The sequence below is a fragment of the Suricata suricatta genome, chromosome 1, assembly GCF_006229205.1.
Source record: "Suricata suricatta isolate VVHF042 chromosome 1, meerkat_22Aug2017_6uvM2_HiC, whole genome shotgun sequence".
In the NCBI taxonomy this organism is placed as follows: Eukaryota; Metazoa; Chordata; class Mammalia; order Carnivora; family Herpestidae; genus Suricata; species Suricata suricatta.
Window position 1 is genome coordinate 106,878,549 of NC_043700.1, and position 19,013 is coordinate 106,897,561.

A 19,013-nucleotide genomic window follows, 5' to 3' on the forward strand; every position below is an offset into this window, starting at 1 on the left:
AAGCACTATTCATTACTGCAAGTACTGGTATTGCATGGAAAAGAAAATTAAAAAACATTAAAAAATTTCCCCTTCTTCTCTGGAACTTCTAATAACTTCAAACAGAACCCCCAGTGGCATCTGCAGAACACCAGCTAGGAAATCTATACTAAATTCTAAATTCCTGAAGAGTAGGCACTATGTCTTATTTGTTTTGGTATCCCCAGCATTTAGTACATTACCAGTAAACAAACAAACAAACAAACAAAAGCAACAACAACAACAACTGATGCCTGGTAATTCTTTGCTGAAGTGAACTGAACTCTATAATTTAAATCTTTGCCCATTCATTAAAACTGTGCTCATCCACAAATGACTCTGGAATAATGGGCAAAGGGATTATAGAAGTAATGGAGGAAAAAAGAAAAAGGGTATAAGTAAGTGTAATTATAAGATCCAAGATCTAAGAAGGCATACATCCATTTGTACTACTGAAAAGTTAAAAAATCTAATTAAAATACTTGGTAAGGAGATATTCTGAACAACAGAGAAGAGAATGGGCTGAAAAGCCTTATATTGAAAAATATATATTTTTTAATTTTTCTCTTGATTTTTATTTTTTTAATTAATTTTAAAATCATTTATTGTCAAGTTAGCTAACATATAGTGTATAGAATGTAATCTTGGCTTTGGAAATAGCTTCTTGTGATTCATCACTAACATACAACATCCAGTGCTTATCCCAATAAGTACTCTCTTCAATGCCCATCTCCCATTTTCCCTGCTTCCACTAATTCCTCAGTTTGTTCTCTGTTTTTATTTTTTTATTTATTTATTTTTGGGTTTTTTTTTCTGTTTTTAAGAGTGTCTTATGGTTTGCCTCCCTCTCTGTAACTTATTTTTCCTTTCCTTCTCCTACGGACTTCTGTTAAGTTTCTCAAATTCCACATATGAATGAAAACATTTGATATCTGTCTTTTTCTCACTGACTTAGTTCACTTAGCATAATACCCTCCAATTCTGTCTACATTGTTACAAATGGCAAGATTTCGTTCTTTTTCATTGCCAAGTAGTATTCCATTGTTTATATATACCACATCTTTTTTTATTTGTAAATGAATTTTAAATATATCTTTTATTTATTTTTGTGTGTGGGTTAAGTGATCTTTATTTTTCTTTTAAATAGTTTGTCAAACTGGTTTCCATACAACACCCAGTGCTCTTCCCCACAAGTGCCCTCCTCCATCACCACCACCTCTTTTCCCCCCCTCCCCTTCAACCCTCAGTTCATTTTCAGCATTCAATAGTCTCTCAAGTTTTGCGTCCCTCTCTCTCTCCAACTCTCTTTCCCTCTTCCCCTCCCCCTGATCCTCCATTAGGTTTCTCCTGTTCTCCTGTTAGACCTGTGAGTGCAAACATATGGTATGTGTCCTTCTCTGCCTGACTTATTTCGCTTAGCATGACACCCTCGTGGTCCATCCACTGTCCTACAAATGGCCATATTTCATTCTTTCTCATTGCCATGTACTACTCCATGTACATGGATCTTCTTGATCCATTCATCAGATGATGGACATTTAGGCTATTTCCTTCCATGTTTTGGCTATTGTAGAAAGTACTGCTATGAACATTGGGGTACATGTGCCCCTATGCATCACCACTTCTGTATCCTTTGGATAAATCCCTAGCAGTGCTATTGCTGGGTCATAGGGGAGTTTTATCAATAGTTTTTTGAGGAACTTCCACACTGTTTTCCAGAGTGGCTGCACCAGTTTACATTGCCACCAACAGTGTAGGAGGGTGCGCGTTTCTCCATATCCTCGCCAGCATCTATAGTCTCTTGATTTGTTCATTTTAGCCACTGACTGGTGTGAGGTGGTATCTCAGTGTGATTTTGATTTGTATTTCCCTTATGGTGAGTGACGCTGAGCATCGTTTCATGTGCCTGTTGGCCATCTGGATGTCCTCTTTGGAGAAGTGTCTGTTCAGATCTTCTGCCCATTTCTTCACTGGATTACTCATTTTTCCGGTGTGGAGTTTACTGAGTTCCTTGTAGATTTTCGATACTAACCCTTTATCTGATATGCCATTTGCCACTATCTTTTCCCATTCCATTGGTTGCCTATTAGTTTTTTTTATTGTTTCCTTTGCTGTGCAGAAGCTTTTTATCTTGATGAGGTCCCAATAGTTCATTATTGCTCTTGATTCCCTTGCCTTTGGGGATGTGTCGAGAAGGCTATTTCCTGCTTTCTCCTCTAGGGTTTTGATGGTTTCCTGTCTCACATTCAGGTCCTTTATCCATTTTGAGTTTATTTTTGTGAATGGTGTAAGAAAGTGGTCCGATCCCATTCTTCTACATGTTGCTGTCCAGCTCTCCCAACACCACCTGTTGAAGAGGCTGTCTTTTTTCCATCGGATACTCTTTCCTGCTTTGTCAAAGGTTAATTGGCCATACACTTACACATCTTCTTTATCCATTCATCAGTTGATGGACATTTGAACTCTTTCCATAATTTGCTATTGTTGATAGCCCTGCTCTAAACATCGGGGTACATGTGCCTCTACAAATTAGCACTCCTGTATCCTTTGGATAAACTCCTAGTAGTGCTGCTACTGGGTCAGAGGGTAATTCTAATTTTAGTTTTTTGAGAAACTTCCGCTCTATATTCCAGGGTGACTGCACCAATTTGCATTTCCACCAATAGTACAAGAGGGTGCCCCTTTCTCCACATCTTCACCAAATTCTGTTGTTTCCTGAGTTGTTAATTTTAGCCACTCTGACCAGTGTGAGATGGTATCTCATTGTGGTTTTGATTTATCTTTCTCTGGTGATGAGTGATGTTGAGCGTCTTTTCATGTGTCTCTTTTAGCCATCTGGATGTCTTCTTCACATGTGTCTGTTCTTCTGCCCATATCTTCAGTGGATTATTTGGGTTTTGGGTGTTGAGTTTGGTAAGTTCTTTATAGATTTTGGATACAAACCCTTTATCTGATATGTCATTTGCAAATATCTTCTCCCATTCTGTCGGTTGCCTTTTAGTTTTGTTGATTGTTTCCATTGCTGTGCAGAAGCTTTTCATCTTGATGAGGCCTAAATAGTTCATTTTTGCTTTTATTTCCCTTACCTTTGGAGACATGTAAGGAATTTCTGCAGCCAAGATCAAAGAGGTCGTTGCCTATTTTCTCCTCTAGGAGTTTGATGGTTTCCTGTCTCACTTGTAGGTCTTTGATGCTTTTTAAATTTATTTTTGTGTATGATGTAAGAAAGTGATCAGTTTCATTCTTCTGTGTGTTGGTGTCTCATTCTCCCAGTACCATTTGCTAAAGTTCTTGTCTTTATTGCATTGGATACTCTTTCCTGCTTTGTTGAAGATTAGTTGGCCATACATTTGTGGGTCCATTTCTGGGTTCTCTATTCTATTCCATTGGTCTGTGAATCTGTTCTTGTGCCAATACCATACTGTCTTTATGATTACAGCTTTGTAATACAGGCTAAAGTCTGGGATTGTGGTACCTCCAGCTTTGGCTCTCTTTTTAAACATTACATTGGCTATTTGGGGTCTTTTGTGGTTCTACACAAATTTTAGGATTGTTTGTTCTAGCTCTCCAAAGAATGCTGTTGCTATTTTGATTGGGAACGCATTGAATGTATAGATTGCTTTGGATAATATTGACATTTTAACAATATTTGTTCTTCCAATCCATGAGCATGGAATGTTTTTCCATTTCTTGTGTTTTCTTCAATTTCTTTCATAAGCTTTCTATAGTTTTCAGTATATAGATCTTTTATCACTTTGGTTAGGTTTATTCCTAGGTATTTTATGGTTCTTGGTGCCATTGTAAATGGGATCAATTCCTTGATTCTCTTTCTGTTGCTTCATTATTGATGTATATAAATGCAACCTGTACATTGATTTTGTACCCTATGACTTTGCTGAATTCATGTATCAGTTCTAGTAATTTTTTTGTGGAGTCCTTTGGGTTTTCCATGTAGAGTTCATGTCATCTGCGAAAAGTGAAAGTTTGATTTCTTCATTGCTAGTTTGGATGCCTTTTATTTCATTTTGTTGTTGTCTGATTGCTGACAATGTTAAACAACAGTGGTGAGAGTGGACATCCCTGTACTGTTCCTGATTTCAAGGGGAGAGCTCTCAGTATTTCCCTGATGAGGATATTAGCTGTGGGCCTTTTATATATGGCTTTTATGATGTTATTTTTTTAATAGTTTATTGTCAAATTGGTTTATGCTGCTTCTATCCCAACTTTCTTGAGGGTTTTTATTAAGAAAGGATGCTATATGTTGTCAAATGCTTTTTCTGCATCTATTGACAGGATCGTATGGTTCTTACCCTTTCTACTACAATATGATGTATCACATTAATTGATTTGTGAAGACTGAACCACTCTTGCAGCCCAGGAATGAAGCCCACTTGATCACGGTGAATAATTCTTTTAATATACTGTTGAATTCAATTTGCTAGTATCTTGTTGAGAATTTTTTCATCCATGTTCATCAAGGATATTGGTTTGTAATTCTCCTTTTTAATAGGGTCTTTGTCTGGTTTGGGAATCAAGGTAATACTGGCTTCATAGAATGAGTCCAGAAACTCTCCTTTTCTTTCAATTTTTTGGAACAGTTTGAGAAGAATTGGTATTAACTCTCCTTTACATGTCTGGTAGAATTACCCTGGGAAGCTATCTGGCCCAGGACTCTTATTTGTTGGGAGATTTTTTGATAACCAATTCAATTTCTTTTCTGGTTATGGGTCTGTTCAATTTTCTATTTCTTCCCACTTGAGTTTTGGTAGTAGGTGGGCATCTAGGAATTTGTCCATTTGTTCCAGATTGTCTAGTTTGTTGGCATATAATTTTTCATAGTATTCTCTAATAATTGTATTTCTATGGTATTGGTTGTGATGTCTCCTCTTTCACTCATGATATTATCTGTTGGGGTTCTCTCTTTTTGAAAAGTCTGGCTAGGGGTTTATCAATTTTGTTTATTCTTTCTTTTTGATTATGTTTATTTATTTTTGAGAGACAGAGAGAGAGAGAGAGAGAGAGAGCATGAGCAGGGAAAGGGCAGAGAGAGAAGGAGGCACAATCCTAAGTAGGCTCCAGGCTTTGAGCTGTCAGCACAGATCCTGACGTGGGACTCCAACTCACAAACCACAAGATCATGACCTGAGCCTAAGTCAGCCAAAGTGGCCAACTGAGCCACCCAGGCACCCCTGTTTATTCTTTCAGAAAACCAGCTCTTAGATTCATTAATTTGTTCTACTATTTCTGGGGGATTCTATGTTGTTTATTTCTGCTCTAATCCTTATTATTTCTCTTCTTCTGCTGACTTGGCTTTCTTTGCTGCATTATTTCTGGTTCCTTTAGGTATAAGGTTAGGTTCTATATTTGCGATCTTTCTTGCTTCTTGAGATAGGCCTGGAGTACAATGTATTTTCTTCTTAGGACTGCCTTTGCTATGTCCCAAAGGGTTTGTACTGTCGTGTTTTCATTTCCATCTGCTATCATATATTTTTTAATTTCTTCTTTAATTTCCTGGTTGACCCATTCTTTCTTTAGTAGTATGTTCTTTAACCTCCACGTTTTTGGAGGCTTTCCAAATTTTTTCTTGTGGTTGATTTCAAGTTTCATAGCATTGTGATCTGAAAATATGCATGGTATGATTTTAATCCTTTTATGTTTGTTGAGGGCTGTTTTGTGACCCGGTATGTGATCTATTTTGGAAAATGTTCCAGGTGCACTCGAGAAGAATGTGTATTCTGCTGTTTTTGATTGAAAAGTTCTGAATATATCTATTAAGTCCATCTGGTCCAGTGTATCATTCAAGGACATTGTTTTCTTAACAATTTTCTGCCTAGATGATCTGTTCATTGCTGTAAATGAAGTATTTTTTTATAGTTTATTGTTAAGTTGGTTTCCATACAACACCCAGTGTTCATCCCAACAAGTGCCCTCCTTCATCCCCATCACCCATTTTCCCCTCTCCTGTACCCTCATCAACCCTCAGTTTGTTCTCAGTATTTAAGAGTCTCTTATGGTTTGCCTCCCTCCCTCTCCTTATTTTCCCCCTCCCCTCCCCCACGGTCCTTTGTTAAGTTTCTCCCGTTCCACATATGAGTGAAAATATATGGTATCTGTCCTTCTCTGCCTGACTTATATCACTTAGCAGGACACCCTTGAGGTCCATCCACGTTGCTACAAATGGCCAGATTTCATTCTTTCTCATTGCCATGTAGTACTCCATTGTATATATAAACCACTGGGCTCCAGCAGGTCCAGGGATCCCTAAAGGATGGACGGTGTCGGTGAAAGGGAGTGAGAAAGCCTCAAGTTTCTTTCTAATCACCAGGCAGGCATCTCTGCTCTGTCTGTTTTGGTGTCTTTATCTGTAGGTCAAGTGATAACATGACATCAGAAAATAGAATTTTTTACAGTGGCTAATTTTTTGTGATAAGATGCTTTTTTTAGTGAAAGTGTTCAGAAACAGGTTTTACAGAAGTATTCTTATAGAACCACCCCCTTCATTCTTCATCTCAGTCCCCCCAGAACAAGAAAGAAAACTTACCTTATTTTGCACGGGTTGTTTTTTTGCCAATATTTATGACTTGGTTTTTAATTAAAAAGTTACAAGCAAATCATGGAACGTACTTACAGTGAGGTTGAGTAAATCTTATAACCAAGAGAATAACAGGATGTTTTTAGTAAAAAACAGGGTAACATATACATTATTTAAGTCAGCAACGCTAAAATGAAAACATAAGTTAAGTTGTATATAGATAGGCTAGGAGTTATTTTATTTGGCTCATTAACCACAAGAGAAAGAATGTTAACAAGTTGCTTGAGAAAGCCTTTTCTTTGATGTAAGCACAATGGGGGCCCTATGTGTGTTAGCCTTGCAACTGGGTTTCTATTTTCTTATCCATCCTTATAACTGAAGTCTGTACAAGGGACGGTATTTGTAGAATGTGGACCTTGGGAAGGGACTATGTTCTGTCCTTGTCTTCTATTCCTTATCTCCAAATTAGGCTCCTTTCTCTGGGCCAGACTTAAATGCAAGTCTTGTGTTTTTAACCCCTTCATAGTCTATGTTTTGAATCTACAGGGGACTATTGGAAGAGTCTTTTGATGAACATCTACAGTGCTTTGATCTAAAATCTTCTTTGTAGGTGTGGGAATATGCTTCTTCTCATGAGGTATCTGTGTGGGGAATATCAGTCTGATTTGGAATATTGTGAGGCCTAATCAATAACAGCAGGCCCATTTTCAATGTGAGCCAGTAGTAGAAGGAGATACCAGTTTCGCTTCATGGCAGGAACTCTGCAAACATCTACCATTTCCTCGCTGTGATTGTGTCATCCAGCGAGGCCGATGCAGCTCCCAGCACACATCTTGATCCATTCGTCAGTTGATGGACATTTAGGCTCTTTCCATGACTTAGCTATTGTTGAAAGTGCCGCTATCAACATTGGGTACATGTGCTTCTATGTATCAGCACTCCTATATCCCTTGGGTAAATCCCCAGCAGTACTATTGCTGGGTCATTAGGGAATTCTGTTGTTGATTTTTTGAGGAACCTCCACACTGTTTTCCAGAGTAGCTGCACCAGTTTACATTCCTACCAGCAGTGTAGGAGGATGCCCGTTTCTCCACATCCTCACCAACATCTATAGTCTCCTGATTTGTTCATTTTAGCCACTCTGACTGGTGTGAGGTGACATCTCAGTGTGGTTTTGATTTGTATTTCCCTGATGATGAGTGACACTGAGCATCATTTCATGTGCCTATTGGCCATCTGGATGTCCTCTTTGGAGAAGTGTCTATTCATGTCTTCTGCCCATTTCTTCACTGGATTATTCGTTTTTCAGGTGTGGAGTTTGGTGAGTTCCTTATAGATTTTAGATACTAGCCCTTTATCCAATATGTCATTTGCAACTATCTTTTCCCATTCTATCGATTGCCTACTAGTTTTCTTGATTGTTTCCTTTGCAGTGAAGAAGCTTTTTATCTTGATGAGGTCCCAATAGTTCATTATTGCTCTTGATTCCCTTGCCTTTGGGGATGTGTCGAGTAAGAAATTGCTGTGGCTGAGGTTAAGGAGATCGTTTCCTGCTTTCTCCTCTAGGGTTTTGATGGTTTCCTGTCTCACATTCGGGTCCTTCATCCATTTTGAGTTTATTTTTGTGTATGGTGTAATAAAGTGGTCTAGTTTCATTCTTCTGCATGTTGCTGTCCAGTTCTCCCAGTACCACCTGTTAAAGAGGCTGTCTTTTTTCCGTTGGATACTCTTTCCTGCTTTGTCAAAGATTAATTGGCCATATATTTGTGGGCCAAATTCTGGGTTCTCTATTCTATTTCATTGGTCTATGTGTCTGTTTTTGTGTCATGTAAGTGAAGTATTAAGGTCTCCTACAATTACAGTATTATTATAAATAAGTTTATGTTTATTATGAATTGATTTATATATTTGGGTGCTTTCTCATTGGGGGCATAAACATTTACAAATGTTAGCACTTCTTGATGGCTTGACCCATTAATTATGACTCCTTCTTCATCTCTTATTTCAGTCTTTGGTTTAAAATCTAGTTTGTCTGATACAAGTATGGCTACTCCAGCTTTCTTTTGACATCCAGTGGCATGATAGATGGTTCTCCATCCCCTCACTTTCAAAATGCAGGTTTCCTCAGGTCTAAAATGGGTCTCTTGTAAGCAGCATATAGATGGATCTTGGGTTGGTTTTTTTTTTCATTCTGATACCCTGTGTCTTTTGATTGGTGCATTTAGTACATTTGCATTCAGATTGATTATTGAAAGATACGAATTTAGTGTCATTGTGTTATCTGTAGGTTTTGTGCTTATGGTGATGTCTCTAGTCCTTTGTAGTCTTTGCTGCTTCCCACTCGCAAAGCCTCCCTTAGAATCTCCTGTAGGGCTGGTTTAGTGGTCATGAACTCCTTTAGTTTTTGTCTGGGAAAGCCTTTATTTCTTCATTTATTCTGAATTACAGCCATGCTGGATAAAGGATTCTTAGCTGCATATTTCTCCTATTCAGCACATTGAATATTTCCTGCCACTCCCTTCTGGCCTGCCAAGTTCCAGTAGACAGATCTGCTTTTACCCTTATGTGTCTACCCTTGTAGGTTAAGGCCCATTTGTCCTTAGCTGCTTTCAGAATTCTCTCTTTATCTTTGTATTTTGCCAGTTTCACTAGGATATGTTGTGGTGTTCGTCTGTTTTTAGTGATTCTGAAGGGCATTCTCTGTGCCTCCTGGACTTAGATGTCTGCTTCTTTCCTCAAATTAAGGAAGTTCTCAGCTATAATTTTGTAACAAAACTTTAAAAGAATTTAGCCAAAGTTGACTTTAAATTGGAAACCTTAATATGAACTCATGGCTTTCTTTTTTAAAACTTTTATTATTAGAATTTCAAATATGAACAAAAGTTCTGGAAACACTATAATGAATATCTATATACCCATAATCCAATTTCAACAATTAACCAGATGTTTGCAAATCTTGTTTCATCTATTCCTTTATTATTATATGTTATTATAAATTATATATAGAAATTATAAACTTATTGTTATTTATAAAATATTTATTAGAAACAAGTATTAATTTGTAATTCTAAAATAGTTTGTTATTTTCTTATTTTAAAACTATTTATAAATATTTACAAAATATATATTTTTCTTTTGGCCAGAATGTTTTGTGGTAAATCCCAGATAACTTTTTATCCATAAATCCCCAACAAAGGACTTTTTATTTTTATTTTTTCAAATTTTTAATTTAAATTCTAGCTAGTTAGCATATAGTGTAATATTTGTTTCAGAAGTAGAATTTAGTGATTTCATCACTCAGATATAACACCTAGTGCTTATCACAAGAGCTGTCCTCAGTACCCCTCACCCATTTAGAAGATTTTTTAAACCTGAGCACAATACCATTTTCAAAAGTATTAATTCCTTAGTATAGCTAATAACAGTTCATGTGGAATTTTTCCACATTATTTCAAAATGTTTTTTAATAGTTGCTTTGAGCAAGTGAAGATCCGAACTATGCCTATGCGTTATATTTGATTGAAATGTCTCTTAAGTCTCTTGTTCTTAATCAGTTTCCTCTCTGTATTTTGTGTGTGTGTGTGTGTGTGTGTGTGTGTGTAGCTTTTATTTGTTGAGGAAACTGAGTCTTTTATCTTTTAGTATTTTCTAACCTCTTGGTGGTATAAATCGTGTTTCTCTGTTCTCGGTGTTTCCTATAAATGGGTAGTTAACTGGTAGTGAGATCTGGAGAATTGTTCAAGGTTCAGTTTTTTTTTGCAAGAATATTTTCTAGAGCACCACATGAGGTGGCACTTGATATTGGGTTGTCTCTCTTGGCAATGTTAAGATTGAGCAGTAGGATCAGTGTATCAGCCTAATTTGTCAATTAGAAAGCTCCCTTTCAGTTTTTCAACTGATGGTTTTTGCAACTATAGATGATTATCACCTACATTGGTTGGTTTATAAGAGGTTACAAAATGGTGATATGCTAATTTTACCATTCCTTCTGCAATTATTAGCTGAAATAAATAATTTTCTCTCATTTTTTAATATTTATATTTATTTCAACCCTTTGTTGTTATTGTTTTTTTAATGCTTAAATTGCTTCATCTTTGAATTGTAAAAGCCCTTCTACATGGGTCCTGTGTCTTTTAATACCACTCACTAGCCTCTAATAGCTTTCTTGTTTTCTGACACTAGATGTCTGTATATGAATTATCTTATACATTTCCTACTTGAGTCATTTCTCCAAGGAGCCCTTGCTTCTTTTAGTGGGAAATAGTATGTAAAAAACATAATTTGGGTCCTATGGGGTGGTCATTTCTTCTGGATTATCATGATGTCTAGGTCTTATCAATGGACACAACTGGGAAGTATTTATTTTTAGAAAGAAAAATCATGGTTTCTACTGATATTTTCAATTCAGAGTTAAGACTACAATGTTTTTGCTTCTTTGAATTTATACTTGTGCTTCTTTTACCCTGAAATTATGGTATTAACCTAATTACTTATTTACAGATCTGTGTGTGTGTATGTGTGTGTGCTTAAAATAGTTGTCAAGTAAGACTGCTGAATCTTGGCTAAGATTTTGTTTAGATCAGTTTGATAATATTTCATTTAGAATTTTTGCACCTACAATTGTAAATGAGGTCTGTCTTCCTTCCTTCCTTCCTTCCTTCCTTCCTTCCTTCCTTCCTTCGGGCTGTACGTTCTGGTGGTGTAGATCCTTATTAGAGAGCTCTGTGTGGATGGTTGTGCAGGAGAGGGGTGGGGTGGGATGTGAGACCTCAGGAGCTTGCCTGTGGCTTGTCTTTTAAGTGCAGATTTCCTGCCTGAAGCTGTATATACCTAGAATGTTTCTTTGCTTCTCCTGCACCACTGTCCACTCAGTGAGGGCCAAGTTAGAACATGATGGACAGAGAGCCTTCTGGAGACTTCATCTTGGAGCAAAGGCCCAAGGCCCAAAGGAGTAAGTTGCCCCAGTACTGGCTCAGCTCTTCTGATCTTTCTCTAATGAAGCATCTAGTCCATCCTTCTTTCAGATTCCACTGTTTCTATTTATTTTTAGTCTCTCTTATTCTGGATACCTTATTGTCACCTATATAACATTACTTAAACTTTGTTAGGTTTTTGGGGCACCTGGGTGGCTCAGTGAGTTGAGCAGTCAACTTTGGCTCAGGTCATGATCTCACAGTTCATGAGTTCTAGCCCCACATCGGGCTTGCTGCTGTCAGCCTGTCAGCGCAGAGCCTGCTTCAGATCCTCTGTCCCCTTCTCTCTGCCCCTCCCTCACTTGCACTCTCCCCAAAATAAATAAATATCTTTAAAAACTTCATTAGGTTTTGCAGTTAAGCTCTTCCTCTCTATTGTGTATCTTCAGTAATTCTTCACTGTTTATATCCTGTAGATGGAATTCCCCCTTAGTTTTCAATGGTGCAATGAAATTACTTTTATTTTTATATTTATTTTCACTGATATGTTGGGAAGGAAGATATACAAACTGTACAGAATATTAGTCATTATGAACCATCCATTACATTTTCTTTTATATTGCTGACAGATAGAAAAGTCATTTTCTACTGTTGCTTTTGTATCCAGTCCTTTTAATAACTTTGGCATTAGGTCTAATACTTTTTCAAGTAATTTTATCTATGTAAACAATCATTTCATTTGTAGATAAAGGGAATTTTTTTTCTTTCACTCCACTATTTATGTCTTTTTCGTATTTGTTCCCTCCAGTAATAACAAAAGTATTGAAAAACAGCATCTTTGGTTTCATTTCAGCCTCTATTAGGTTTGCCTTTAGTGTTTCACCATTGTGCATGGTGTTTACTATTGGTTTCTACCCTAAATATGCAGATTATTTGATAAGTTGCACATGTTTTTAATCACTTAAGTTTCTAAGTGACAAGCCACCAGACCAAGTCTGGCTAACTATAATAAAAGAAAGTTCATTTGGAAGATAATAGTATATTCACACTATTGACAGGAGGCTAAGAAACTAGGCATAGCAACTAAGGATACCCTGCAAGGCCAAAAGGAATCACAGGAAACTTGTCTTACAACTAACACCTTAAACATCTGACTGCTGCTGCTGCTGTTGCTGCTTCAGTAAATAATTCCCAACTGGTTCTTCTGTTCTCCTGTCATTTAACTCAAGATCCAAACACCAGGAGAAAGACTCTTTGATCAATCCCTGGTCTGTAAAAGGGAATGAATTTCTTAACTCATATTTTGGAAAGCAGGTGACGAAAATTACTCTCCCACCAAGAAAATTGGGAACCTATCAATGAAGGCAAATGGATGGATATTGGATACCCCCTAAAAATGTCCACTTCTATAGCTTTTCTCTTAAAATTGTTTTAGTCTCTAGCACCTGGATGACTCAATTGGTTAAGCATCAGACTTGAGCTCAGGTCGTGATCTCACAGTTCCTGAGATGGAGGCCACATCGCCCACATCGGGCCCTCTGCTGTCAGCACAGAGGATCTTTCCTCTGTCCGCCATCTTGTTTCCTCCTTCACTCATGTGTGCTCACTCACTCACTCTCAAAAATAAACACTAGAAAAATAATAACATAAAAATTGATTTAGTCTCTTTTTAATTTCTCAAAATAACTCATTGTTTCAGATATCAAATTTGCTAATTTTTTACTCTATGGCTTATTTACTGTTGCTTATGTCATTATTATTTCCTTTCTCTCACTTTTGATTCATTTTATTATTTTCTTAATGCTATTCTGAGTTGTATGCTTAGTTCACTTTTTTCACTGCTTTTGTTGGAAAATTTTTTAATATAGTTTGGATACTTATCTATTTTTGTTGTTTTCTTCTATTCTTCATAAACTTGGAAACTGCCTGCCCCCCTTACCTAAGGTTTAATATTTGTTCTGGTTGAATTTCTTTTAGAGATAACAACCTTGATTCTAGTTTTTAGCAATATTATAAAGTGTATCAATAAGAATTTGGTCAAGAAAACTTAAAAACACTATTTTAAATAGAAAAGATGAAAAACAGTTTGTGTTCACATGAGATGAGCAACAATATTCGTTTACGGTTTTCCATATATCTTGTCTCCTTTCTTCTGGCATCATAAAGCCTGAAGATACCTGGATCATTTGGACTTCCTATGAAACAGCACACTGTTTCTTTACATTGATGGCATTACCTTGATCAGGCCAGGAAAGCAAGAGGTGGTGAGCATGCTGAGTGCCTTGACAAGATACATGCTCCAGAGGGCAGGAGACAAGGCCTGGCACAGTAATAAAATTTTTAGGAAACCAGTGCTTAGGAACATACCAGGATATCTTCTCTAATGTAAAAGACAAATGATTTCATCTTGAACTGCCTTTCATAATGAAGGAGGCACAAAATAGAGGAATACTGCTTAGGCTGCCAGAGCAGGAAAGATTTCTGCAGTGCTCTGGCAAACCCTATGGTGTTGGAAGTGATGGGGAAAAACATTGCATAATGTTTGAGGAAGAACCAGTGAGAGAATTACAATAGAGGGCCCTGGGGTTCTGGAGCAAGGCCATGCAGAGAATTCTACTTTTTGAGAAAGAACTTGTTCACTACTAGACCCTGGTAAATGTGGAATTATTGAACATTGGACATTACGTTAGTACATGACCAGAATGCCCATTATGAGCTGGGTTCTAACAGGCCCACAAAGTGAAGGTTGAGCAGGCCTAGCAAAATGTATCATAAAATAGAAGTGTCACATTCACAACCAAATACAAATAGGACCAAGGGCACATGTAAACTTCATGAACTGGCAGCTCTGATTTCCCTCTCCCTGCCTGATCCAAACTGTTGCACCCAAGTGCCTCCCTCAGCTCACACGTCTGGCTCTAAATGGATTCTAGGATGACCAGGAGGAGGGAAAAACTTGTGTTTGGTTTACAGATGGGTTGGCTCAGTATGTAGGTACAAGCTGAAAATAGCAGCCACATGACGGCCACAGGACTGGCTTTGGAAGACAGTGGTTAGGGAATGTTCTCAACAATGAGCAGAACTTCAGGTGATAATCCTGATCACGTACTTTGTGTGACAAAATAAGTGGCCCAAAGCTAGACTGTATGTGGAATCACAGGCAATAGTGATTGCCAGACCATCTTTCTTCCTAGAATAAAAAAAAATATTCAAGGATTAAGAACAAGAAAATCTGGTGTGGAAACATGTGGACGTACATATAGAAGTGGGGGTAAAGTATAGAAATCTTTGTATCATATGTTAATACCCACTAGAGAACATCCGCCAGAGAAAAGGTACTAAATAAACAACAAAATGATTCAGCCAATTGGTATCAGCCAGTCTCAGTCATCAGCCACGCCAGCGCTAGCACAATGGGCACAAGAATAAAATGGCCATCATAACAGAGATGGAGGCTAACCAGGAGGCCAGTATCATGGACCTATTAAGATTTATTTAGCTGCTGCCATCAACAAATGTCCGATCTGACAGCAACAGAGACCAATGCTGAGTCCACAAGATGGCACAATTCATCCAAGATACCAACTAGCCACTTGGTAGTAAACTGACTCAGTTGGTCCCTTCAATCTTTAAAGGGCCAGTGGTACATTGTTATGGGAGTAGACATATATTCCAGGTTAAGGGTGTGCCTTTCCTGTCTTCATGACCTCAGCTGAGATCATAATCCAAAGAATTTCAGAGTATTTAATCTTTCAACAAAGGATTCCATATAACATCCTGTCAGACAACGGGACCAACCTACATCAAAGGAGATGTGAGAGTGGGACAGTGACCATGCAATTCACTGGCCACGTCATCTGCAGCACCACTCGGAAGCTGGCAGCCTTATGGAGCATTGACATTTAAAGGCAATCCCCAGAGAACTGGGTGCTGTCCTCCAGGAAGCATATGCATTGAATCAAAGACCATCATTTAGCACTGCATCCCCAATAGAGAGAAGATAGTGGTCTGGGGGCCAAGGAATAGAAGAAGAAATGACCACGCTTACTGTCACTCCCTTTAACCAACTGGAGGTTTTGTGCTTCCTGTCTCCATAGGTGTAGACTCTGCAGGGTTAGGGGTCTTGTTTCCCAAAGGAAGTGTGCTTTTGCCAGGAGGCACAGCAAGAATCCCAATGAATTATTACCAAAGGCTTCTGCGTGCTGCACAAGGGACAAGAGGTAGAGACAGAGGTAATTGACCCTACTCATTTAGAGGAAGTAGGGCTGCTGTGATATAATGATGGAAGGGAGGACTATGTATGGAACCATGTGAGCCACTTGGTGCCTCTTGTGACAGTAAAAGGATAGAAACAGCAGACATGGTCTGAGAAGAAGATGGTAATGAGGGGGTCAGAACATTCCAGGAAGTTTGTGAGTCATGACATCAAGTAAATAACTGAGTCTGGCAGAGGGGGAAGCTCAGAGTGGATAGGAAAGAGTCAGAAGATTGAGTATCATCAATTGTAGCTCAAGATCAACTCTAAGGGCCAGGGCTATAGTTTTTCTGGCCACCTCCCTCTTCTAAATTTTCCCTCAGGATGAAAGGCCTACTGTGATTTTTAAGAAGCTACTCTTGGAGCATATCTGGTAACTAGATCTAAGGGTTCAAATGGTGGACTCTGAAAGACAGGGTCATCAGTTTCCCAGATCCCACTTCATAGAAGCCTTTGCTGCCTAGCTGTGAAGAGTGTGATCAGCAGACACTTCTGATGGCAACTAAATGTCAGATCCTTCAGGGTCTGCCTCTGCTGCAGAGAACTGCCTCACCTAAGGGGATGTCTTTCCTGGACAACCCACACCAGGTGACCGAGCAAGGCAGGGTTTAACGGTCTAGCCATTTCCACCTGTCCCAGACACAAAGTGCCACGATCACTCCAGAGGTCTCCATGAGTTGACCAAGGCTTTGTTGAACCTGCATTGCAGTCTGGCTTTTCTCTCTGTTCATTCTTATTTCTCCTTCTTTCCTTTCACAGGAGTTAATTCCTAATAAGCATCTCGCACCCAAAACTCTGCCTCACATTTGCTTCAGGAGAACCCTAACATTTATTTAACAAACAGAAATGAATCCTGTACTATTGTTGGTCCTGGGGCAAGAATACTTGTTTTTAAAAGTGTTCTATGCCCAGAGAATATAATTTGATCATAGCATAACCAAGCATGGTAAAGAAACTGTTTTGTTGAGGATTTTTAATGTATTCATCATAGCTTTCAGTGTGAGATACTTTTACTTCTCTCCTAGTCTTCAGCCTTAAGGAAAAACACTGTAATTTTATTTTACCAAAAACATAAGAAATTTTCTTCCAGGGTAGTTTCTGTCTTCCCTCTAAAACAGAATTAAGGCATTGTCTAGTAACAAGGTGGGGAAATTAGTTTCCTCCACAGGAAACATAGCTCCTATTGGTGACCTCCCTCAGCTATTTACTGGGAAGGCCTTTTTTAATCTCAGTTACGGTAAAACTCTTTGGATTTTAGCCAGATTCTCTGAGTTCAAAAGTACAAAGCTCTTTAGGAGGACTGCTCTTTTTAAATATTTTTTCAGAGGTTAAAAATTAAATTTCCAAAGAATATCCAGGGTAGAGAAGAGACAGACCCTGAAAGTCCTCAACATGAAGCTTGCTCATGTTATTTTGTTACTTTTGTGCTTCTACCAAAGTTTTTGCAAGGTAAGTAACTCAATATTTACTAGATAATGTATTTTAAGTAGATATTTTGAGTATTATAAAGATGTAAGAAAAATCTTAAAGCTCTTATTTTGACTTAGAGATTACATAGTTCAGATACCAATCGTGGCAGTATATAGTCGGTGACAAAGATTTTATGTTAATATCTTGATGAAAGAGCTTTAAGAAATTGCTTTCTTTGTGTGCTCTTCTCTGTGCATAGAAATTGAACTGAATGAGATATTTACTAGTATAGATCTGTAATTTATAGTAATCATGTTAAATCAATAAATATTTACCAAACTCCTTCCACATGAAGGTATAGTTCTGGGCAAATGTCGGGTCTGATCTCTTCCTTCAGTAGCCCTTTAGTACAGTTGTAGCAAGATGGCGTAAAAATGAGGAAATAATACAGGATTTAAATAACATTTGAAAGGGAACTGTTGCAAGACATTTAATTGTCATAAATGTTACAAATATCATGTTCTGAGGAACTTTAGTGAGAGGGAAAAATCCCTTCCTGCTATGAGGTCAGGAAGGGTTTATGGACCAAGCGTGATTTGAGCTGGATTCATAATTCTGGATTAGATTTGATCAGTGAAGAGAAAGAGAAAGTAATTTCCAGCCTTTTCACTGTGGAAAAGCAGCAAGTGCTATGGTAGAAATATAACAAAGCACTAGTCTCCAGATGAATAATTCCATTTGATTAGAGGTTTTGTGAGGAACTTGGGCAGTTAAAATTGATATGGCAGATTATAGCCAGGTTGGAAGGTCATCTATTAAGGTTAGATATGTTTAAGGTATTTTAGACAATTTTTGGTGATTGCCTCCTGTAGTGGTCAAAGCATTTTGAAACAGAATTACATTATAAAAACTGTTTTATCTTGATACCAGCTTAGAGAAGCAAATATTTAAAGAAAACTACCTAAGAAATCAGAATTATATACCTTAGGTTTCGTGTAACTTCCAAAATATGTATGAAATGTTTGTAATAGAGAGCAAATGGAAATGAAGTGTTCATTGATAATAATTTGATTAAATTAATGTGCATCTATAAGTGAGCTATCACATAGCCATTAAAATGATGCATTTTGTACTTATTGGAAAAAAAACCCTTACTGAAATTTTATTTTTGTTAAAGAAGAAAATATATACCCATATATGTAACTGTATGTATGTGCGCACACACACACACACACACACACACACACACAAATACACACATATAGCTGCTCAAATAAACCACAATTTAAAAGTTTCGGGAGGGTATATATCAAATAGATGACAGTTGGTATTTCCAAGTAATAAGATTACTGGTGATTTTTATTTTCTGTTTTATATACTTAGGAATTTTCAGGATTCATTAATTCTGTTTTATTCATTATTCATTTTTTTAAAATACCAAGTAAATGTGTTATTTTAGAATAAGGAAAAATATATTTTTGATAAAAAGACATTTCAGCCACATTTTTGATTCCTGGAACACAAACAATAAAAAACAAAGTTTAATAGTAATTTTCACTGACAGAAAGGGAAAGAGCTTCTTGTAATGAATAATCGTCCAAAAATAAAGTTGCCTTCTTTCCTTTAAAAAATAGCATTTTGAGAGAAATTGTCATATTTGTGAAAATTTCAGAACTTCTTAAAATATTAGTTTATAAAAGAAAATGGAATGCTGAGAGATAACCATTTTAAATGGAAGTTACCATAGAAACAACATAAATGTGTTGAAAGAAGTTTTAAAATGTACATCAGGGAGAAAGAAATTTTTCTTATTTTAAAAGCTGGGACCAGATTTCCTTCTAAGGAATAAAAAGCCCCACTCCCCTTTTATATCAAAACTCTGTAC

At 37.4% G+C, this 19,013-nt stretch overlaps 1 protein-coding gene across 3 annotated transcripts in view; it reads left to right on the forward strand.

Annotated features, from left to right (window-relative positions):
* Window positions 1-19,013, forward strand: part of CFI (complement factor I) — a 71,730-nt gene that overhangs the window by 2,007 nt on the left and 50,710 nt on the right. Inside the window, exon 1 of one of the 3 annotated variants that reach the window (XM_029942013.1) lies at window positions 16,987-17,167. The exons of the other annotated variants lie outside the window; for them this stretch is intronic. Coding sequence (XP_029797873.1) covers window positions 17,111-17,167 — 57 coding nt within the window. The 5' untranslated portion in view covers window positions 16,987-17,110. Of the gene's footprint in view, window positions 1-16,986; window positions 17,168-19,013 lie in introns of those variants that run through there. 3 annotated transcript variants of the gene reach the window in all.